The sequence below is a fragment of the Lygodium microphyllum genome, chromosome 22, assembly GCF_053477565.2.
Source record: "Lygodium microphyllum isolate KBCC chromosome 22, Lygodium_microphyllum_v1.1.10, whole genome shotgun sequence".
In the NCBI taxonomy this organism is placed as follows: Eukaryota; Viridiplantae; Streptophyta; class Polypodiopsida; order Schizaeales; family Lygodiaceae; genus Lygodium; species Lygodium microphyllum.
This window is the reverse complement of record NC_141156.1, coordinates 47,175,774-47,199,848: the sequence shown is the minus strand read 5'-3', so window position 1 is coordinate 47,199,848 and position 24,075 is coordinate 47,175,774. Positions and strand designations below refer to the sequence as shown.

General features: G+C 42.9%; 1 protein-coding gene across 10 annotated transcripts in view; it reads left to right on the top strand.

The window, feature by feature from the left end:
- The window catches only part of LOC148017109 (uncharacterized), a 51,711-nt gene extending 28,042 nt beyond the window's left edge, over window positions 1-23,669 (top strand). For 8 of the 10 annotated variants that reach the window (XM_087663093.1, XM_087663094.1, XM_087663097.1 and 5 more), the window contains 6 exons: window positions 131-248; window positions 6,019-6,200; window positions 6,720-6,849; window positions 21,372-21,873; window positions 22,022-22,320; window positions 22,412-23,665. In XM_087663093.1, coding sequence (XP_087519219.1) covers window positions 131-248; window positions 6,019-6,200; window positions 6,720-6,849; window positions 21,372-21,873; window positions 22,022-22,320; window positions 22,412-23,391 — 2,211 coding nt within the window. In that variant the 3' untranslated portion in view covers window positions 23,392-23,665. Of the gene's footprint in view, window positions 1-130; window positions 249-6,018; window positions 6,201-6,719; window positions 6,850-21,371; window positions 21,874-22,021; window positions 22,321-22,411 lie in introns of all 10 variants that reach the window. The other 2 variants (XM_087663088.1, XM_087663089.1) reach the window with 2 other exon arrangements.
- The last annotated feature ends 406 nt before the right edge of the window (window positions 23,670-24,075 follow it).

The following is a 24,075-nucleotide window of genomic DNA, read 5'->3' as shown; positions in this document are numbered from 1 at the left end:
CACAACCTGAAGTAACGTGGCTGGGACTTTGACGTTCATAGTTTAGTACACAGCTCTAAATTGGTGCACTTTAGTTGTTATATTTTGCATGTCATAACTACTAGCAGTACCTGATCATCTTTTCCATTAGGTGTTGTACATTCTAAGTCTCGATCAAAATGGACAACGAAAGTCTCTACCAGTTATGGTTGGTCACTGTGCAGCCTGTATGTCAAGCAAGATCTCAGCTCTAAACAACATTATTATTGGTATCTAATTGTGAGCTTTCTTTTAATTTTTCTTTTGATTTAGCTAGGGTGGATATATCTAGACTTAGTAGTTCAAGTCTGTAAGGGGGTTTATATTTTACTCTCTTAAGAAATTGTAAATTGAAGTTTTGCTAAATCATCCATGCTATCTGCTTTTATTTTGAAGAAACACAATGAATATAGCAGGCTAGACAAGGGGGTAGAACAGATACCTTAAACAAACTATTACTACAGTGTCTTTTAAGAAAAACTGCCTTGGTGGTATGTATTGTCAAGCTAACATAGCTGCTTTTACTTTGAAGAAACACAATAAATATAGCAGGCTAGACAAGGGGGTAGAACAGATACCTTAAACAAACTATTAGTACAGTGTCTTTAAGAACAACTGCCTTGGTGGTATGTATTGTTAATCTAATGTTCACATTGAAGGGTCTTCTCCTCGACATGCTGTAGGCACCTTCCAAACCACCCAAAGCCCTGTGAGAGTATGCACAATCTCCCTCATTTACCATGGTGAAAGTACCAGCTGTAGGATGATTTACTTTTGCCCAGTTAGTAGACCAATTACAAAGATGCCTCAATTTATGTTGACCATGATGAGAGTGAAAAAACACGAATTGGCTGGTCTCTTTATGGAACATTAATACCAGTTGTATGGATTTTCCAATAAGATGGATTGTGACCATGACCTAAGTTCAATAGCCAATTTTGTCAAATGGTCTTTCGTAGATTGGAGACCATAGCAACATGGAAGGGAGGGAACGAAGTTTGTAATGGGGGAACCTGTTCCCCGAACGGATAGGAATGGGGAACACATTCCAATTGCCAGGAACATTCCCTATCATGTTCCTAACATCTTTCCCTACAAGGAACTTTTCAACTTGGAGGAATGTTGTTGGGAATGCCACCTTCCATTTGATTGCCCCCACTTGCGACCCATTTGGTGCTGTTTTCTCCATCTACTGTTCATGCATCATCTATTAGTCTTCTTGCAAACCTATTCGGTAGCCTTGCCACCATCTCTCTCTCTCTCTCTCTCTCTCTCTCTCTCTCTCTCACAGGCCAATTTAGGCAAGACACTTGGGGATTGGTTATAGATGCAGCTTGTGGCTTTAGCTTGCCATCTTTGAGCATTGTTTTGACAGTGTTTTTAATAGCAATATGATGTATAGGATGTGCTTTTAGAGTGTCTGGAATATGTGTGAAGTTGTTTATTTTAGAATTTTGAAAAATCCTAAATTTACCTATTTTAGAATGTTCAGTTCCCTCCCCATTCCCAGAATGGGGCATCCCTGTTCCTATCACATTTCTGTTGCCGGTTCCCTATTCCATGTTGCTATGTTGGAGACCTACTTATCTCTATCATCACATCAGAGCATCTCCAGCCAGTACATTCAGATTGAGGATGGTCTGAATGTACTGGTCAAACTAGAGAGGGTATGTGTCACACATTTCTCCCCATGTCCATTTTTTTGGGAGGGTTACCATTTGTTTGTAAGCGGGAGGATCTAGGGAGAGGAGAGCTGGAGCATGATTTGATAAGGTAGTCCTCGCCAGCTGTCCCACCTGCCCTCCCTGTGCGCAGCCCCAATCCCCCACAGAGAACCTATCCAGTTGCTCTAGGAGGATGCCACATAGCCACCTATATCCCAGAGAGAAATCTAGTGAGCCATGATGCTTGTGGAAGGCCAAATCCCCCCGGACATCATGGGCTCTTTTCGCGAAAATGAAGACCTCTCATGCCTTTTGCTTCTCATCTACTATGCCTTGGAAGTGCATGCCTCTAACCCATTGATCCTCTAAGGTCTTCAAGTTGTCGAAGTTACCTCCAACAATCTAGGAGTTCACTTGAGGTAATCCAGCCACGATCTCCATCTAGAAGTCAATATGTGCTCAAACCTTTGTAAGTGCTTAGATGTTGATGATCCAAGTGCACGAACCAGCACTATCTAGCCACACCCACAAAGCTCTGCCAGCAACAATCATCCATGATCTTGCACATAGGATAGTAAGCTTGGGTCAATTGAGGTGCATACTTCTCCATCTTGCCATGGGTGCCAATAGAATACTCTCAATAGGTGTGAGAACCTCCTAGAAGCACTTCCCAACTTTTCTGGATGGGAAATCTTATGCTTTTGAAGAAGAATGTTGTCAATGCATCCTATAAGGGATGGATGTAGCTCCTACCAAGCAATCAACTTCTTGGAACCTCATGCCCCACGAAAGTAGAGTTTGTTCATGTTTTGGGATGTGAAGTGTATGCTCATGGGGACACTCTAGGGTTTGGCTAATAAGCTCTTGTTGGCATGTTTAAACTTTAAAGACAAAGAGGATGGAGACTTGGGTGATGTGCAATGACACTTGGTAGCTGGCTTAGGGGGTGAGCTCCACTCCCCCATGATGGTTTGTGGGCATAGAAGGGGCTGATTTTCGCTCCCTAAGCCATTAAGAGTGCCTCCAAGAGCTATTTTTTCAGATGAGCCTCTAAAGCATGGTAATATTGGGTGGTCTGAACTTGTGGCTGCTCAATCACATCCGCAGGTAAGTGCCACTATGGTGTGTGCTGTGGAGGAGGATGCTAAGGTATGCAAACTCTGCACTAATCCGCTAGTTAATGTCCATCTTGCATCTAGGCCACTACTCTGAGAGTAACTCTAGCCATGGCTCTCTTAGCCACTATAAAGCATGCTCATACATCTAGTCTCATATGACCTTCTCTACTTGAGCCTTTGACCACCTGCTAGAGTGGGACGTTTGGAGGAAGGAGTAATTTGGCCCATTTGATGGGGCCAATAGGTGTGTCCTACCACGCAAGTTTCCTACCACTTCGAGACTTGCCTATTATGAAGATCCCCACCTGAAATGGAGGTGGGAACTCTCCATAACTTGCAACTCTCATATATGACCATAGCCCACATCAATAGAACTCTTGTGGTAAGAGCTGGGTGTGTTCAAGAAATAGATGGACTGCTACTAGGCTAGCAATGTTAGGTCTAGAGTGGGAAGGGTTGCTTGTTGCTGATGGGTGTATGAGGCTTCCCACTTGTCATGAGTGGGGGATTGAGGGTGGGAGGGTACTAGAGGTTAAGGGGGAGCAATATTTGGTGGTGAAAAGGGAGTGATGATGCTCATCTGGTGGGTGAGGCTGCTGCGAAGGGCCCCATTGATTGGGGGTGCTAGCAGGGTCACCTGCTCTCACTTGGGGTTGTTGGGGATGTTTTGGCTGGCTCCTTACCCCGATGTCATTGCGCTCTAATGAAGCGGTCATTGTTTGTTTGTGCAGTCCCTTGTTGTGTGGCCTTGGCCCCAAAGAGTATGATCTTAGAGGCTTGGTGCTCGAAAGCATGGTCTCTAATGCATTTACTAGGCTGTCCTCTTGTGACTATGATTTGCTACCTGAATTGATGCCTTCTTGCCTCTATTTTTAGGAATTTAGGGATTTTCTTTATATTTTCCACTACCACTTGCACCTTTGGCAAACTTGCACTCGCCAACTACACCAGCGAATGAGGTGAGAAGCATTGTGTCAAATAGTCACCAAAGTCCTCTAGCAGTTGGTGGTACTCAACTGCAAGACTAGGAAAGAGGAGGGTGACGGAATGTTTGGAGAAACGATAAATAAGCCTGAAGTCCAAGACTGTGAAGTCATTGTGCCATTGAACCATATAACTGACTCCCTTAGCAGATAAGATTGGAGAGCTATTGATCTTGCATTGCATCCACTAAGGTGAGTCAAACCATAAAAATGCCTTGACCCATGAGCGTTGCCTCTCCTATCTGTGAGGTGCCGATGATTGAGGCCGAAAGAAGCCAAACTTGAAGCTATACTTTGGAGGGGGAGTGACCCATGACCTCTATGAAGATCACGTTCTCCTCTAGTTCCTTCTCAATGGTGTGAATTGTTTGGAGTTGTTCCTGGGTAAGGACAACACACAAGGCGTGTGACGGAGGCCCGAGGGACACTTGTAGAGTGCTTTGGTGTGAGACTAGAGGTTTCCATTGAGTGTGTTCATTTGAGGGCCATCGGGAAGAGGAGGCTAGGGTTGGAGTGTAGGGGCTATAGCCATTGAGGAAGGGGGTGGGGGGGTGGGGAGGTTGGTTTAAGGGTAGAGTCCAAGTAGTAGGCAGAGAGGGGAGAGGTGGCAAGGTGGAGTAGGGAGAGACAATGGGTGTAGGGCAGGTAGAGTAGGGAGGGGATGGCAGTAGTTGGTGTGATGAGATGCTCTAAACACAAAAACACAATACCAATCGTATGACAAAGCACAAATTGATAACACAGAACACAGTTAGGGTGAAGGTAACTCAGAGACAATGAATACAAATAATAATGATATAAATGACTGTTGAATCTACAATGCTCATGTAGCAAATACACTATGTAGAGAGTGAATACTGTACCACAAACTCCTATATCTTGAGGATTAGGGCAGGGATAATGAGCTAGAGAGTGTGTCTTACTCCGAATGGATCTCGAAACGCAGCAAGGCAGCCTCCGGATGTTGAACACCAGCAAACACAGCCAAGGAAGGCTGGATCTGATGCAGACGGCAGTGTAGGAGAGAGAGAGACTAAAAACGTGGGTGAGGAGAGATAAAGACTAAAACGTAGGTGAGGAGAGAGAAAACAGCAAAACACAGCTTGTTTAGACTGGGCGACAGCTGCAGGGAGAGAAAACTGTCAAATGCAGCCAGTAAAGGCTGGGTGATAGCCTGCAGGAGAAGGTGACAGCTTAGGGGAGAGAAAACTGTGTAGGTGGCAGCTCCAGACAGCAAACACAGGCTGATTGATGACATGGCAGGCTGGCGACAGCAGGGAAAACTAACAGCAGCATTAGTAGGCTGAAATTAGCTCCGAAAGTGTGTGTTAGGTTGGAAACAGGCGCCAAACTATTGTAGACAGCAATGGCTAGCTTGGACCGCGATGTCCTCCGCGTTCGGGGTGTTGGGAACAAGCTGAAAGACTTGAAATCTGCAAAAACGAGATTAGGGAGAGTGGTGGGCTGCATGCCTATTCATAGAAAGTTTGGGGCACCCAAATCAGGGTTTTGCATGTGGGACACAATAACTCTCTAAGATCGCGTTTCTTTTTAAAATAAAAGGTTTGCTTCATTAATTAGGCATGTTTTGGGGCTGTTTAAGTCAAACTAATGCATTTTTAGTTCAACAGTTGGAGGGTGCAGCTAGGTGCAAGGGATGAAGGCAGGGGTGGCTGGTGCAGGAGCAGTTGGGTGGGCATCACTTGTAGGGGAGGAGATTAGGGGCATGTCGATAGTGAAAGTGCACTAGTGGAGGTAAAAGTGGCCACGCACAGGGTGGGATGGAGGAGATGGTTGGGGGAGTGGGGGAGACAGAAGAGGTGGATCTTAGGCAGTGCTGAGAAGGTGCCAATGACTCTTTTTGGGGGGGGGGCGGGGAAAGAGGGGCAGCTCAGTTTCACTTTAGAAGATCTAACAGAATCCACATCTACAACTTCGATAGTGAGACATCTAAATAGTTATTAGGCCTAATGAGTATTAATAATAATCTGGATCCAGCCATAGAGTATCACAAGATTACAAGCTCTAATGTGATCTGATAAAAACATTATCAAAGTTGAACTTTTTTGAACCATTCATGTGTGTGCCTTTGTAATGAGATCTGAAGATTCCAAAAGCCATATTAGAAAGGTGACTAAGAATTGTCATAAATCAGACAGATAGGGAAATTTGACTTTTGCAATCAGGGCTTTTGCTGTGCTCTCAAACTTAAGAAGTGGCTGACCTCGTATGCAGGCTCAGGCTGGATATACTTATGGCTTCAAGATCGTGCATTGGACGGACAGTTTGTAGTGGTGAACAGAGGACTACTCAAATGTCTAGAACTTATTGAGAAAGATCCTTCCACACTCATTACTCCATCTCATGAACTCCAAATAATGTGTCATCTCTATATGATGCGCTCATTCCTTTCCTTGGTAGGCACTCACTGCAAACAATGTGTCCAGTGTACATGTATTTCCTTGCTAGTGAAAATGCTCTTTCTTGTTGTAGCAGTATACAGCTTGAACAGTTATTAGCACTGATTGGGGATGCAATGACCATCAAATGAACTGATTATCATCTCATGTCTAAGCCAATTTAAGGTGCAATTCTTTGCGACAATGCTTCTTAGAATGGCTCCCTTACAAGTATTTCATGAAACCACATACCAAACTAGCTAAGGAAGGATATTTGAGCAATAGGAAATTCTTCAAAACAGTAAAATAATGGCGATCAAAAAGTATGTCGAGCAACTGATCATGTCATTCTTTCATGGAGTTTGAAAGTGTGTGGGCATGATTTACCCAAAAATAAGGGGGTTAACAGCACAGTGAAGAAATATTTGCATTCTTGATAATGTATCTTACACATGCTTATGAATTGATGCATACACATGTTGACCTAAAAACTGGCTAAGTTTCTACCTGACATACTGTCTGGCCTGAATATTCTAGGCTGTGCCAGATGAGAGGATCCTCTTCAAATTGGAGGGTCCTGTGAGAGGGCTGATGTGTTGGTCCAATCCAGTTGGTCATCATGCCATTGACACTTTTAATTCTATTATGCTTGAACAAAAATCTCCAGGTAACTTTTACTATATTTTTCCATGTTAAGAATATGATTTTTAAATCAAAGACAAATACGTTAAGTAGTGAGAATTATGCTCTATATGAAATTCAAGACAAATACGCTGCATAATGTGGTAGCAAAATGAACCACCACGACAAGAGCAGTTGATACATGCATAGGCATATATAGGTAGGCAAATGGAGAGGTTGGTATGTCAAGGCTTGTTTTTTAGGCTCATGTTTGGTACCGAGTTGGATGAGGTTCAAGTAGTGAAGGACATGCACTCTAGATCGTATCACCATGGCATGACATACTAATTAATATGCATTAGCTGACCTATTTTGTGAAAGTCGGAGATCTTATTTTGGAAGATGAGATATTTGGTGGATAGGTGGCCACTTGAGCCCATGCACCAAGGCCCAAGCCACCCAAAGGACCTCTCTTTTGCTTTGCTCAAATTCTCCATCTCATATAATCATATTAATGTTTATTTGAATAACATATTCTTTGCTGCAAGCCTTGATTATCCTCGGAAAAATCATCTATGTTGCTCAAAAATTGTGCTTGAAGGCTCTTGTAATTTAGCCTCTAGAGAGCCCCAAAAATGCCTAGTAGACAAGATTTACAATATTAGCTGAATTAATATGCATATGGCCGACTTATATTGTTAAAATAAGCTGTAGTCTAGTTCCCTAGACTCTCTCTCCACTAACAAGCATATGGTCGACCTATACTATGAAAATGGGAATCCAATATACTTTCCCAGACTCTGTCTCTCCACATTACCTATAACTAAACACTTCTTGAGACTCTTGAACCTCACACTGTCACCTGTCATTTTGTAGCCACTAGTAATTACACATCTTTTGGTGCTCAATTGTAAGTAGGTTCTCGGCTTAGTGCCTTCCAGTTTTCTCAGGACTACTTGGTGACTTACTTTGTTTGACTCTTCTATTGTAATATTCATAGCAACATTACTTTGTGTCCTTATTTTCTTGTCATGCTTTACATAGACTAAGTGCATGCTCTTTTGGGACACAGTTTTGGGGGAAAAACACCAATTAAGTGGCCAACATTCTAGAAAGTGTAGCAACAACGATAAGAAACACTCATACAAAAGATGTATTGAGATAAATCTAATCCTTTATAGCTAGATTGTTAGGGAGAGATTGATGCAAAGATCTTCTTAAATTTAAGTAGCCATCCACAATGATATGATCCAATATCACCAAGTTGCAGAGTTTCCAAGTAGTCATAAAGCCCAAAAGCAAACCCAAAAGAAAAAGATAGCATTGGAATGGAAGCTGGATTGGAAGGCACCAAAAAGCTAGAAAAACCTGCCAATTCTAAAATGAGGGAAGCAAAGATTGAAAGAACCAAACACTCTCTGAATAACTTCTTGAGAGCAAGGATGGGACCATAAAATATGGGAAGGTGACTTGTGAGGCTTCATGTTTGTGATAGGTAGCCAGAGCAATCTTATGAGCCACAAGCAAGGAGCCTAAAGGAATAAATCCAAGCACACATCTCTAGAAAAAAGGCACTCTTTAAGAGGAAATTTGGGGTTCTAGATTTTTGACAAATCAGAGTGCCATTGCATAAAATAGTTTGTATGATTTCAAAATGCATTTGCATGTTTTGATACCCAAGGTGGAGGTTGTAGCAACAACTACATGCATCGGGCATTATTTCATGAATAAGGTTATCTTTACCATTATTTGAGATGCTCCAATCAGTCAGCCCATCTTCAAGATTCATAAGGAGGCATCGATAAATAAGGCTACAACATATCACAAATAAGAGTTTCTAAAGACAGATAATGATGACCCAAATGATAGGTACATTGAGCCTCTGCCAGAACTCATATGTCCATAGTGGGCATGCCAAAGCTTTTGCATTCTGCATTGTGGATGAAAGATGTAAAGAGACAGTTCTTGCAAGTGATATGCTTGGATACCCCACTGTCAAAATACCATGTATGTTGTGTTTCAGCATTATTAAATGCTGTATTCACCATCGAAGAATTAAAACTGCATGTTAAAAATGTATAATCTTCCTCCACAAGGTTGGCTGTAGCATCACCATCAGAAGATTTGCTGATTGATGTTCTTGGACAGCTGAATTGGAGTATTCTTATTTTCTTTGGCCAATTTCTTTCTACATTCATCAATATAAGACTGGGCTTTTTGCAATAATGACATTTTCCCTTTTTCTTGGACTTTTATGTGTCTTGGACCCACCTACCCTCCCTCAAAGACAACATCAATGAGGTATCAAATCCAAGATACGACTCATGAAGTGAGTTCAATGTAATATTCACAATTTTTGCATTCTGAATGATCTCATCAACATTTATCAATTGTTCGAGCAAATCCTGTATGTGTGTGAGGTGATCAATCATAATGTTATCCTTATCCATATTTGCATTAGTTAGCTCTTTGTGCAGATAAGATATCTTCTCTTCATTACGTGCGGCAAACATATGCTCTAGCACATCCTATGCTGCTTTTGAGGTCTTACAAGACTAAAAATGTAGAATAATAGCTCTTTTTATTGATAAGGCAATCAAAGATAAGGCATGTGTATCCTTCAAGTCCCACCTCTCCTAATCCTCTGTAGGAGGAGGAGGGGATGTAATAGCAACAACACCAGTCCCTTGTCCTCTAGCATTACACTAAGGTGTTTGAGGTGCAAGACCTCCTGGTTGCCGTAGATCACCAGTGACATAGTCCCATAAATCCTTCGCCACAAGAAGATTACACACCATAAAACTCCATAGAGAATAGTTGGTTCCATCTAGCTTGTCCTCCTGAGTGAGGACACCAAGGATGTTGCTTTGGTCATTATGCCCCTAACATGCCATGTTGCTTGTGATACACAAAAATCAGCAGTCAAATACTTCATACTGAAGTATAAAATGTACTCTTTTCAGTACCAAAAATCCCTACACAGGATTGCAATACAAGTATCAAATTGTCAAACTGTCACAATTCTTGAAAAATGTGCTCAAAATTGCACAAATCGGCAGTCAGCCTGCAATTTACAGCAATACAATGCTGTATTGCACTCGCCTCAACATGCGTGCGCAAGAAGACAATTTACAGCAATTAATGCTGAAACTTCCCAATTTTAATTGAAAATCCCCAAAATTCACTGTCAAATCTGAGATATGCAGAAAGATAATGCTGCTGTAACCCCTGTTTCTTGTCTTGGAATGTGTGCTGGGAAAAAGCCCCAAATTTCTTCCCAAAATTTTTAAGAAATTAAAGAAATTTATACCTTACAGTCTGAAATTCTGTAGAAATGTTGCCTTGGGACTCGTCTCGATAGTAATCAGCAGCTGTAGTGCACATTGTGATGTGTGCTGGAGCCAAAAGACTGAAAAGCCGCAAATTTCTTGTACAAATCTCTTAGAAATCGTGCAATATTTATGTTTTCAATGTAGATTTGTGCATAAGATTGCAAATTTGGCAAAAGCCCCGAATGTCGGGTGCCTCAGGATGTGCACACACAGTTTGCGGGTTGTTGCTGAGTCGGTTGCAGGGCTGGTGGCACACTGCGGACAGGAGTTGCAGGGTGGAGAAAAGGTGGCATAGATAGGTGTCAATGTTGGTGGAGGTGCTTGGGGGCGACAGCGCTGTACGCAATGTGCAAGGCAGTTCGTAGAGGAGGTGGTGGACAGGGCAGCGTTGGTGGGCAGCAGCGTAGGCGGCACAGGTGTAAGGGGCAGAGGCAGAGGTGGCGCTGGTGTGGGTAGTGGGCAATGCTATGCAGGAGGTGGCCTGGGTAGCGGGCATGGATTGGTGGATGAGAGGTAGAATAGGCGTGCTGCTGGTGAATAGAGCATTGAGAGGTGCTGAAGGCAGCGGACTGGTGTAGGTGGTGGCAGTGCAGCTGGAGGGCAGCACGCAGGCAAGGTAGAACTGGCAGGCAGCTGCTCAAACTTCAGCAGCTCCTCCTTCTCTTCCTTGCATGGAAAAAACCGGCAAATGTTTAGGTCAAGGGTTGACCTAACCAACCTTCCACCAACTAACGAGAGTTATTTATTGAGCTAAAAATGCATTAGCTTCACTCAAACAGCCCCAAAACATGCTTTATTAAGGAAGAAACCTTGTTTATTTCAAAAGAAATGCATTCCTAGAGAGTGTTTGTATCCCATAAGCACAAACCCACTTGGGAGGGCCCAAACTTTCTATAAGTAGGTATGCTTCCCTCCCTTCAAACTTAATCTCGTTTTTGTAGGTTTTAGGTATTTTAGCTTACTGCCCGCACCCCGGACGTAGAGGACATCGCGTTCCAAGTTGGCCATTGTTGTCTACAATAGTCTTGCACCTGTTTCTAGTCTACCACAACCTATTCGGAGCTGATTTCAGCATGTTGACTACTGCTCCCGGCTTTTCCTGCGTTTTTAGTCTCTCTCTCTCCTGCAGCTTGCGTTTGTTGTTTTCTCTCTCCTCACCTGCGTTTGTTGTTTTCTCTCTCCTCACCTACGTTTTTAGTCTTTCTCTCTCTTGCACTGCCTCTTGCATTAGATCCAGTCTTCCTTGGCTGCATTTGTCAACATTCGAAGACTGCCTTGCTGCAATTTGGGATCCGTTCAGAGTACGACACACTCTCTAGCTCATTACTGTAAGTGGAAACTGACATAGAGTACATTCCATTGCCTTTATACTTATTCTCTCTGGTGTCATGCATGTCTACCATTTCAGGTTCTATTAATGATGATTTCCCTTCTCCTATTGTTATGGATGATTTTCATGATGAAGGATGTATGAAAAATAATTTTTGTTTTATGAGAAATGAGGAATATAGATATTTCTTTATAAACTCAAGACTAGGTAACTAGTTGATTTAAGAAACTATGAGCACTCCTTTCTTTTTTTTTTCTTCAAATAAATTTATTTTCAAAGGTCAAAATGAAGTAGGTGCATCTTCATCATCATTATTTCAATTTAATGCATTTAATGAACTAAAAGAACCCACATTATTTTTCATATCTATATCTATCACAAATTTACTTAATCTTCCTCCCATCCCATCCTCTTCTTCCGGTGCCACATCCTTTCAACCTCCATTTAAGCGCACTGCATGTTGCCTCTCATGTCGGATCACATATGCTTTTATTCACTATATTTAAGGGGTTCTTCAAACTTAGGCACGGCCATTAGGACTGTTAACCTCAATTCGAGATGGCGGAAATATGAAGCAAAGAGCGAGAAAATGACAGAAAAAGAGCAAAGGCACAAAGGCGGCCCCTAAAGCTAAGCTAAGGCAAAAAGCACAATTTTGAATGGAAAGCATCTCAAAAAACTCTAAAAACTCTTGTAAAAGAGCGCCAGGATCCCTCTTGTGCCATTTGTAAAAGAATAGGTGGATGTAGGCTTAAGGAATGAGGCAATAAAAGAGAAATGGGAAAAATGACTTTGCCACAACGGCCGGTCATGTAAAAAGAGATGGGTGCCCATGGGATTTTAGGGTTTTGTATATAAAGTTTAAAAAGTGAATGGAAGCTCATTCTTTGGTGTGGCTAACAAGAGTCCTCTCTTCTTCTCTTCTCCTTTTCACCTTGCTTGTGTGTGTGTTCTTGAGAGAGAGAGTGTGAGAGTGTGAAGGAGTGAGTGCGTGGGAGTGAGGGATTAAGAGGGTGAAGCTTTTCACCGTCTCCTCTTCTCTTCTCTTCTCTTTTCTCGTGCGCACGGCTATGGTGGATGGAGCTCAATGGAGGAGTCTTGATGATGCTTGAGCTAGCATCTAGGATCGTGGAGCTACCGGTGTGTGCGAGGGAGGAGGTAGCTCATTTTGACATTGAGGTAAGCTCACTACACTCATAGGTTTGAAGGCACGTCGGCTAGGTGAGAAATAACCATTAGAGCTCGCTTGAAACGCTTGAAACAATAAGCGGTCCCTGGGTCTTGGCAGTTGAGCGTGAGCTCCCTCTACATTTTGGTTCTGTTCCGGGACTAACGAATTTAAGCTTGAGTACTTGCGCACCTCATATCGAGCATCGAAGTAAGGGATTCATCCCTGAAATGGAGCTTGAGATAGGTAGAAAGTTTGGGTTTTTTAATCTTCGATACAAGTAAGTATTTTGGTTATTTTGGTTGTTTGATGATTGAAAAAGAAGGGGAAATCATTTCAGTTATTTTCTTTCAATTCTTGTTGCATTTAGCATAGGATAGGATTAAGAAATCAGATTCGAAAAGCGTAGGGTTTACTGTTGTAAAACAGGGCAAAACAGGGTACAAATCGTGGTAAACGGGAAAAAAAGAGTGTTTGAAATGATTAATGTCGGCAAGTGAGTGATTGGGGATAGCAAGACCTTGCCTGGGAAGGGGTTTAAGTGCTAGGAGACCATAGAAGAGCTCATTTTTTACCCAAGCATAGAGAGAGAGAGAGAGAGAGAGAGAGAGAGAGAGAGAGAGAGAGAGAGAGAGAGAGAGCTTCCGTTGGTGATTCGATTCGATCTTGCCATCGGGGAGTTCTTCGCACGCGTCAGGTATATCAAACCCTTCCTCCTATATCCTTGTTGTGATCTAGAAGTTTATGTGCCTTGTGATTGCTTGGATCGCTAGATTTAACAAAATCATCCTCGACGTTGCCGTCGTCGCATGTAACTCGGCCCATCTGAGTGGCTTGGTTCTGGGCCGAGTTCCAGAATCGGCCCTCGGCCCTCTTGCATTTGGCCAATTCAGCCCGTTCGAACGGACAACTCGGCCAACACCTTTAAACTTGGCCCTCGGCCCTCGCACCTCAGCTTGTCCGAACATACCATTTGGCCTTGTTGGGATTCAACCCTTGGCCACATCCATTTGGCCGTCCAAGCCGCAAATTCGGCTACTGTTCCCATTTGGCCCTCGGCCGGCCCTTGGCCCCATTCAGCCCTCGGCCCCCCTCGGCCCGTCCGAGTCTACCACTCGGGCCCTGCAATTCGGATGAGTTGGGCCGAGTCAGATTTTTGCAAATTTTTTGGAAAATTGCACCAGACCCAGCTAGATCTCAACTGTGCAAATCTTTGTGAGCCATCCCGACGCCTAGAACTCAATTCTTGCAGCCGCTTAGCAGCTTGAGTAGGTTGTTGAGAGAGTCAGCGCCTTAATGGCAGCCAGTGGAGTCATAGACCTCGAAATGAACCTAAAATGAGTAAGACGACGCAGTAAGGAATCCTACAACCTATCAAGACGGCCAGAAATTGATCGAATAAGCCTATCAGGCCTAAAACGAAACTAGAGTACGTAAGCCGCTTAGACACTTGTTCTTCGCACTCATCTTGATTTTCAGCACTTGAAGTACATCCAAGAACAGCCGAAAGCTTGATTGAGCACAAGTGTACGGAAAAGAACATACACACGCACACACGCTGAGTGGAGGTAATTTGAGGATTGTATGCAATAACTAAGGAACTCACTCAGATAAAAGAACTTGAAGGAACCCACCAATAGGAAAAGATCCCAAGATATAGACGGGCAATTGAAGCCCAGCGAAGGACTAAGCGAACAGCAACAGAGACATGGATCTATTCGACCTGCTTAACCTTATCGACAGCTTGGTGGAGTACGAGAACGCGACCATGTCAGAAGAGAGCTCAGACCGTATGCAGAACAAGGAACTCGACTTAGGAGTTTCCTTAGAAGTGATCTAGCAGTTGGTGAATAAGTATGATTCTCACGCTCGGTATGAGCATCATGGTAGAACGGCAGAAGCCATCATAGCTGACTTGGAGGAGGAAAGGAAGCTAGCCTACAAAGCACTGCAAGGCATAGTGGAATACAACCGAGACCAACAGACTAGGAGCCTGAGGCAAAATGCAGAGATGTGAGAGATACAACGAGTGCTGAACCTAGCAGGCAGGAATCGGACTGACCATGAGAGAGCACTAGAAGGAGACTTGACGCTGAGTGAGCTTCTCATGAAGCGATTGATAGACAACACAGCAGCAGAGCAGAGCGTTGCAATGTTAGCAGCGTCACTACTAGCAGGGTTAGGGGTAAACCAAGGATCCAAGAGCCAACCTAAGATACCAATTGTCGCTAAGCAGCTCGATAAGTACCAGCCCCACGACGATCCATACAGCTTCATAGAGAAGTTTGAGCAGGTCTGCGAGACCAACGGTTTCACTGACTTGACTCAACACTCTCAAGCATTCGAACTTTACTTAGGCAACAAGGGTCGGACTTGGTACATGAGTTTAGATGCTGCAGAGTGAGCAAACTTCAATGGCCTCAAAAACCTCTTCATTAAGAGATTTTCCAAGCTCGGATACTCTGATAACTTGCTAATATGACTTATGAATGTTAAGCAGAAAGAAAAAGAGGACATCCGTGACTATGTGACCCACGCGGGGAGTCTCTTCAAGAGAATCTCGATGGGCGAACGACCAACCGAAAGAGCAGTGTCGATGGTATTCATCAGTGGAATACGAAATGAGGAGCTTTATAAAGCCTTGGCAGGCAACTCGAGCTTGTAGCGAGACTCGCTAGCTAGGGTGTTTGAAGAAGCCATTCGAGTAGATGACGAGCTGAAGGAGAGGAGCTCCAGGAACTCAAACCAAGAAGAGACTAACTCTAGAAGTTCGGAGAGAGCTTCAACATCCAGCGAGCGATTAGGCACAAGTATCCAAGATAAGGGAAATGCCACGGACACCAACCAGGAATTGACTGACATAAAAATGGAAATAGCCAAGATGTAGGAGATGCTGAGATGACCAACGCGCCCACACGTTCAATGCGTGTACTGTGGCAGAAACCACTTACCAGCTGAGTGTCAAGACCCTAGGTCACGACCTTGCACTAATTGCGGTAGGTTTGGTCACGATGACGTTGCACATTGTAGATTTCCTAGAAGACTTCCGTACTCACAACCATACGGTCAATCTTATCTAACGAATAGGCCGCAAAAATTCTTCATAAGGGGAGCCCCATTGGCCATTTCCGCGCCAAACGAAGTTAAGTCGACTGTTTCTAGAATGGACATAAATCCTCCTAGAATACCTAGACCACCTGGTCCTTATGTGACCCATCCACCGAGCGACGCTCCAATCCACTACGTGGAAGAGCCAACTGAGGAAGAGACTTATATATACCCTTACGTCTCACATGATGATGAGGGCAACGCAGTCCTTATGGACTATCGACCAATATCGGTGATGGTGTTAGCTAGGGGACGAAGTAGAGGCCTAGGAGGGCAGACCCAAGAACCAATCATGTGTTGGACTTGCGGTCACCCAGGATATGCCTCATCACGCTGTCCTGAAAGGGAGCAACAAAATAGAGACAAGGCTAACCTAAGGTGCCCTGAGTGCGGGATCACTCATCTCTTCGTTGACTGTCCAAAGCGAAAACCATCCTTGAGTTTGGCTAACATGCCATCCATCCCATTGGGGCTGTTTGGTGTCAAGAATCACGATGGAAAGGCTACACCTATCCCATTGCATGTCATGACCCGTGCACAAACGAAGCAGGCCGGTATATCACTACCATGTCCTAGCAATCTTGACGCAGTCTCGATAGGAAAGAAGAGCCATAGGCGAAGGAAGAAGAGATCTGAACCTAAAGTCACGCTCAAAACTGAGAGTGCCACAACGCTACCTGCTGGGAAGAAAGTCATTGACACTGAGGTAGAGACATCAGTCCCAAAGACAGCTGAAAAGGGAAGTGCTAAGGTTGGGGAGTACCCTAACCCGAAGCACCAACTAGAGGCCATCGAGAAGGTAAAGGAGTGGGTAAAGGAGGCCCAAGAACACTTGAAAGATACTGAGCCCATCTTAGAGGACGAGATCGAGGATCTCTCCAGCATAAGTATGCTAGTCTCACCCCCTCGACCAAAATCGAGAGATGCGACTACGCAACTAGAATGAAAGTGCTTTCTCGTGTGGGTTACTTGCCTTGTCTTCGTTATGCTAATTTTGAGCATTGTGATCATTGTGTTTATGGTAAACATGCACAGACGTCTCATAAGAAGTCTCTTTTGCTGAAATCTTCTCATCTAGAGTTAGTACATTCCGATGTATGTCAAATGCCAGGGTTATCTTTAGGGGAAAAGAAATACTTTATCACCTTTGTTGATGATGCTATATGGAAGGTATGGGTTTGCCCTATTTGTAGTAAGGACGAAGTGCTTGAAAAGTTTAAAAAATTCTTAGCATTGGTTGAAAATCAGATTGATAAGACACTTAAGTGTCTTCGCTTTGACAATGGTGGGGAATATGTGTCCAAGGCCTTTTAGGTATTTTGTGACAGCAAAGGGATAAAGAGGGAGCTCATTGCCTCTCATAATCCACCCCAAAATGGAGTTGCAGAGCGTATGAATCAGACCATAAAAGATAAGGTGTGTACGATGCTGTCTCATGCTGCATTACTCCATGGCTTTTGGACAGAGGCTGTTATGACAGCTGTTCAATTGATTAATTGGTCACCGAACAGGTCTTTTGGGGGGGGAAGGGGGGATCCCTCAGGAAGCGTGGTCGGGCAAGCCACCTTCATATACTCACCTGAAAGTGTTTGGTTGCGAGGTTTTTGTGTACATTCGTAAAGAAAAACGCAGCAAACTTGAGCCAAAGTCCTGCAAATGCATTTTCCTAGGATATGGTGACGAGGGTAAAACGGGGTATAGATTATGGGATCCCAAGAAAAGGAAAATAGTATGTAGCAATGATGTTATCTTTCGGGAATATCGCATGCATAAACAGCCTGGAAAGACTGAGGAGGTCCGTAGGGTTGTATTCCGGGAAGAAATACCTTTTGGACAGCAAAATATGCCCAATGTATAGCAACAAATACCTGCTGTAAATGAACTTGCAAATGTAGAAAATAATACTGGAAATGATCAGCCAGCCATTGCCCATAATGATGAGCCATTGGATGTGCAAGAACAGGCAGGACAACAAGCTGTTAATGCTGATTTGCAGGCTGAAATTCCAGGACAACAAGTTGAACATGGAAATTTGCAGGCTCAACAACCAGCAAACAATGACCATTGGGTTAGGAGATCGTCTAGGGCCACTAGACAACCTGATAGATTCATTCCTGGTGCAAACAATGTGATTGATTATGTCATGTTGATAGACTGTGGTGAACCGTCTTGCTTTAAGGAAGCAATGGACAGACAGGACAGCAAAAAATGGTATAAAGCCGTGTTGTCAGAGATGGACTCTCTTGAGAAAAATGACCCTTGGGACTTGGTGTAGTTGCCTAAAGGGCAGATGACCCTTTCATGCAAATGAGTTTACAAGATGAAGGTCGCTTCTGGTTCCTTGCCAAAGTACAAAGTAAGATTGGTTATGAGGGGCTACAAGTAGGAACATGGAGTTGACTTTGATGAGATCTTCTCTCCTGTAGTCAAGATGACTACATTGAGAACCATTTTGGGCTTGGTTGGAGCTGAAGATATGAAGCTCATACAGATGGATGTAAAGACTGCATTCTTACATGGTGATTTGCATGAAGACATACATATGCAACAACCTGAAGGGCTTGTGGCAAAAGGGAAAAAAAAGATGGTATGTAAACTCAAAAGGAGTTTGTATGGGCTGAAACAAGCACCAAGAGAATGGTATCATAAGTTTGATACATTTATGCAATCTCAAGGTTTTTATAAGTCAAGTGGATCACTACTTGTACACCAAGAAGGCAGCAGATGGCAACCTGATTATCTTGGTTCTGTATGTTGATGACATGCTGATTGCTGGCAGGGATATTCATGCCTTGGACTCACTGAAGCAAAGTCTTCATGGCAGCTTTGACATGAAGGATCTTTGTGATGTAAATCACATTCTTGGCATGCGAATACTCAGAGATAGATCAAAAGGATTACTCTATCTATCTCAACAGGAGTATATCTCCAAGGTTTTGCAGTGTTTCAATATGGAGGGGGGAAACAATTGGGGTTCCATTGGCTCCATATGTGAAACTCAGTGCAAAGGACAGCCCTACATCTGATGATGAGAAGGCTGGATATGGCCAAAGATACCATATGCTTCAGCTGTTGGTAGTTTGATGTATGCTATGGTTGCTACATGTCTTGACATTGCCTTTACAGTGGGAGTGGTTAGCAGATATATGGCAAACCTTGGTAAAAAGCATTGGGAAGCACTGAAAGATATTATGAGATACCTCTAAAGCACAAAGGATTTGTGCATCTGCTTTGGAAAGCAGAAGGAATCTGTTGTTGGCTTTACGGATGCAGACTATGCTGGTCATGCGGACTGCAGAAAGTCCACTTCTGGGTATGTGTTTACATTCACAGGAGGAGCAGTCTCTTAGATCTTTAGGCTACAAAAGTGTGTTGCATTGTCTACCACAGAGGCAGAGTATGTGGCTGCCATTGAGGCATACAAGGAGGCTTTATGGCTTTCACATCTGGTGGGAGAGCTTGGCATTACAGAGTTACTTGCTCTCCATTGTGATAGTCAGAGTGCTATCATGCTAGCATGGAATCCAGTCTTTCATGTAGAGACGAAGCACATACAAGTGAAGTATCACTTCATTAGAGATGTACTTGATAGCAAGAGCATTGAGCTTGTCAAAGTGCATACAGATGATAATCCTATAGATCTTCTCATGAAGGGTCTTCCAACAGAGCGGTTTACTCATTGCCGACAGATGATGGGAGTTGGATAGGTGTATATATGTATTTCAGTTTTGTATATACCTAGACTTAGCTGATTCTTTTCTCCTCTTAAGGCACATTGCCTTTAGGTGGGAGGTTGTTGGGAATAAAGGGCCATTGTGCCTTTTATATGTGCACGGGTGTGAACACACCCTTAGCACATTTGTACTTTCATATATATCTATCTAAAACCTAAAGAGGTACACATAACAAGTTGTACCCAAGAACATTGTGCATCTCTATCTCTGACTCTCACTCGCTACGCTTGCTCACGTTTTGCTCTCTACCTGACATTTTCATCACCAGACATTGCATCGCCACTGTGCATCACTCACTTCACCATCCATTGGATGTGAACAAACCACCCCCCCAGACCCGTAACGAAACAACAACCAGAAACCCAAAACATCCCTCAGCCTACACAATCTTAACACTGGTATGAGAGCACTAAGCTCTCAATCTTACTTGGGGAGACTGGATAAGTGTGCTTGCTTCTTTTCTATGCATGCTCATATCCTTTGCTTGCAACCTACTGCAGTTAATTTGCATGAGCTAATTATTGCCTCACCTCTTTCTTTCTATGTATCTGCATTGTCACTCTCATTAAGAGTGCGAAGTGGTGCTGACCTACCATTTTTGAGCAACATTATCTTCTGTTTGGGATCTACACAAGAAAGGGAGTGAATCCTATTATATAGGTTGACCATATGCTTTATTTGGGGTTGATATTCTTTCAGAGTTGTAAAATATGTTTGGTAGATGTAGATGCTTGCGGTTATTGCATACTGTAGTGCTCAGTCAAGAGAAGTGTATATTGTTGCTGCTTTCATTATAAAGATGTGGAGGAAAGGTTAGACATCGACCAATAGAAGCTTCTTGCTGTCATTGATATTTTGGAGATGTGGAAACATTGCCTTGATTTTCTTGGTACAACTAGTTATCAAAGCTTGAAATACCTCAAAACTCAAAAGCCATGGACATCGGAAAAACAGACTGGATGGAAAATTCATGTATACGTTTTGAAAGAATAATGTAGTTGATTCTAAATGCCTGGAATCTCAACCATGTTAATTTCTTATCCTGGAAGATTTCAAAGACATGACAAATACTTGTGCGAAAGATGCTAATTTTGCAGTACTTTGGGTGCATTATAGCAGGGATGTTCTTATTCGCACTATATGGTTACCTACTAGCAAAAGTTGTCTTTGTCTCAATCTTCTTTGGTAAAAAGTGCTTGAAGAATGTCATTAGCCTCCATATGCTAGACATTGAGAAAGGGCATCCACTTCAAATGCAAATAAGTGATGACATTGTGAAGAGAGACTTCTTAGATATCCAAGCATGATAGGTAGAAGACTCTAGGTTTGTTGCAATCTTCATGTTAATGTTACAATATTGGCATGTACAAGCATGGTTTATTAGATAACAGTAGTTATGTTGAGAATCGTGGACCTAGAACTAGATGAGCTATGGTGGACACAAATCAAACACACGATACATGATAAAGAGAAGAGATTGTAACTCAAGTGAATTAGGTTCCAAGATAGATTAGGTTGGACTCATAAACACAATCTTGAGTGTCTCAAAATGATGGTACCTTTTTTTTTTTTTTTGAAATGAGTGTCAAGTACATGTCTTTATAGCTTTTTGGGTAGTACCACTTTTCCTCTCTATGCTTATGGGATTTTAGACATCTCTTCCTAGGGCATACATCCAGCCTCTACAGGCATTCATGTTTAAGCATCATTTGCTATTCTCAACAAGTTGCAAGAAAAGAACTGATTTAGGACTTGAGAAAGAACTTTTAAACTTTGAAACTGCACTCAAGAAGACTAGACAATTTAATGCAATCACCATTATGTATCATCATGCTGTTGGTATATTTGGCAGATTTCTAGTGTGTATATGATTAGATCTGATTTTCAAAACTCTAGGTTATGCTCTACGGCGCAGGTTTGCACTAAGTGATACTCGATTTTCCCATAGAAGAATGAAGAGCAGAAGAGCTTCCACATACCGAGGCACAATACATATTGTGGTAAATATTACCTGCCATAATGGTGGCCCATTTCAATCACTACTACAGTGTGGCAGTGCTTGTTTGCAAGACTTGGAAAAGATCACAACCACAAAACTACTACTATGCATTGCAATGCTGGAAACAGCAGGAGAAAGAAGTATCCAGCAGGAAATTCAATCGGTGACAGAAGCCTGGCTTTTTCAGCTGCCAAATCACATTGTTTCTATTCTATATGATTCTCTACTAGACGTGATGGAGGACGCAAGTCAGGTAAAGCAAGTGATGGATGCTGTTGAGATACGAAGAAAAGGAATTATGAAGGTATGGCATGACCTTAAGCAAGCAAAGAATCTAGGGCATGTTCATGATGTGGTGCCCAAGAGAGAGGTTTCGACTGCAAGGATTTCTGCAAGCAGGTGTCTGCTATTTTAAGTTGCTTTATATGTCACTAACAGAAGTGTACTGTCTTGTACACAGTAACTTGGCAAAGTTTCATGTGTCTATGAATCCAAATGCTTAGATAATTCTAACAGACAACATTGTTTTATGAAAAATGACATGAAGGATCCAACCATTTCAGTTCATAATCAAATCAGGAGAGCCCAAATGGAGGCCAGTTTCAACAAAAGTGATCGAAGTTCATTCTCAGCCAGGCCCAATGCTGGCTCGCTATTCTCGTACTGGGGCAGAGGAGCTACTAATGGATGTTATAGCAAACAGCCCTGTAGACAAGGGGGGTAAAGCACAGGAATCATCAGGAGTAATGAAGGAAATAATCAGGATGATGATTGCAGGAGGAGATGGTACTCTGCATTATATACTTGCTGGATATGTAGGCCTGACATACTCAGGGCATCTTGCAGGTGGTATCGCTGCTTAAGGGTGCATTTGTTGTATATACGTTACCTGGAATATAAAGACTTGCTTGTTGACTATGAAGGGGACACCTTGCAGGTGGCATCACAACATCAGGATCGTCTCATTCTATAGACATGCTGTTTTATCTGCTTCCATTGGGACAGAACAACACTCTTGCTACATATATAGCTCAAAGAGACCTATGGTATGATGCCACTATTTATAGACCACTTGTGGATCAACTTCCTGCAGTTCCTCACATGGGCCAATCCAAAGATAGTGAACTGATGCCAGCTTTCACAAGGAATGATGATAAAGAAGAGAGCCGGTCTGATGGTGCATTGTCAGGGGATAACTACAAGTGCAGTGCAACCCTTAGTTGGCTTTTTACTAGACAGGTTGAAAACTACCTTCTTGAGGGTAGTTGTCTTTTGAAGCTTAGTATATACAATTGTGAAGGATGGTACAACAATGGCATACAAAATTACCACTGTACCATACCCTTTGTTATAAGAGCAGAAATGGGGCTTCCTGCTGCATCTGTATCCAGCATTGATGAAAGGAAAATTTCTCATCAGCAATTTGTACCAAGGAGGCCACTGGATGCTCTTGATGAAGATTCATTAGAATCATTTGCGACAAGCTATGCACTGCGTGCAGATGCAATTTTCCGCCCAATTGATTGGGCGGGAAAAGAAGGAGAAGAAAAAAGGATATCTTGCTCATTTGTGGCAATACAAGCTATAAGTGTCCCAAAGCCTTGTGAGATGAGACTGAATTGTGATCCTTGCAGCCATTTCCTGGACATTTGCTTCATGGAATCAGAAGGAACATTGAAGAGAGTGAAGGTGATTGATGATATTACCAAGTGGGTTAGTGCATACAGAGCCAATTGGTTAATGGTAGAGGCACAAGATGCTTCAAGACCTTTTGATGTACTCCTGGATGGAGAACTGTATGGACCCTTCTACCGTATAAGGTTGAGTCCATGCCCACATCCAAGCAACAGACGCTATGTTCTAAAGTTCCCAGTCATGACATATTGGCCAACACAAATATCAAGAGCATCATGCTAAGGGGATAAAATCATGACATATTGGCCATCACAAATATCAAGAGCACCATGTTTTGAAAGATCACCAGTGGCATGTAGGCCGACTGGTAAAAATGGCTGTGTGAGTTTGATGAGATCTTGAGTTCAAGCCCTAGGGACAGCTCAAGGCTATAGCCTAACTGTATTGGGTGTTGTGTGGTACCTTTAATCATATGACAACGCATTACAAAAAAAAGAAGCATCATGCTAAGGGGATAAAATGAGAACTGCTTGCCTTACACTTGACAAAAGTCTTGAAGTATGTGTGCGCGCGCATGAAGAGTAATTATATTAATTATGATAGAAGAGTACAAATGTCATAGAGAACTGAGAAGAGGGCAGAACTGTTGAGGAAACTGCTGTATGCCAAGGAACTAAATCCTTCCGGGGGAGAATGCTTGCATGATGAACAAGAACAAGTGTCACACAGTTATGCCAAGATCCCTAGAAACTTAGGAAGTGAAACATAATCTTCATGTGAGGTTGTGCCGGAGTGGAAAACTTAGCTTTGCCAAAAACCCAATTGAGGGATCAAGAGAAGATCCCACTCCTTTCTGCCAAATACGAGACTAGATCTTCCTGGCCAATGGACATTAAATAAATTTGTGCCTAGAAGTCTCCACATTGGTAGTGCAAAAAAGCAAGTGCAATTAGAAATATGACGTCT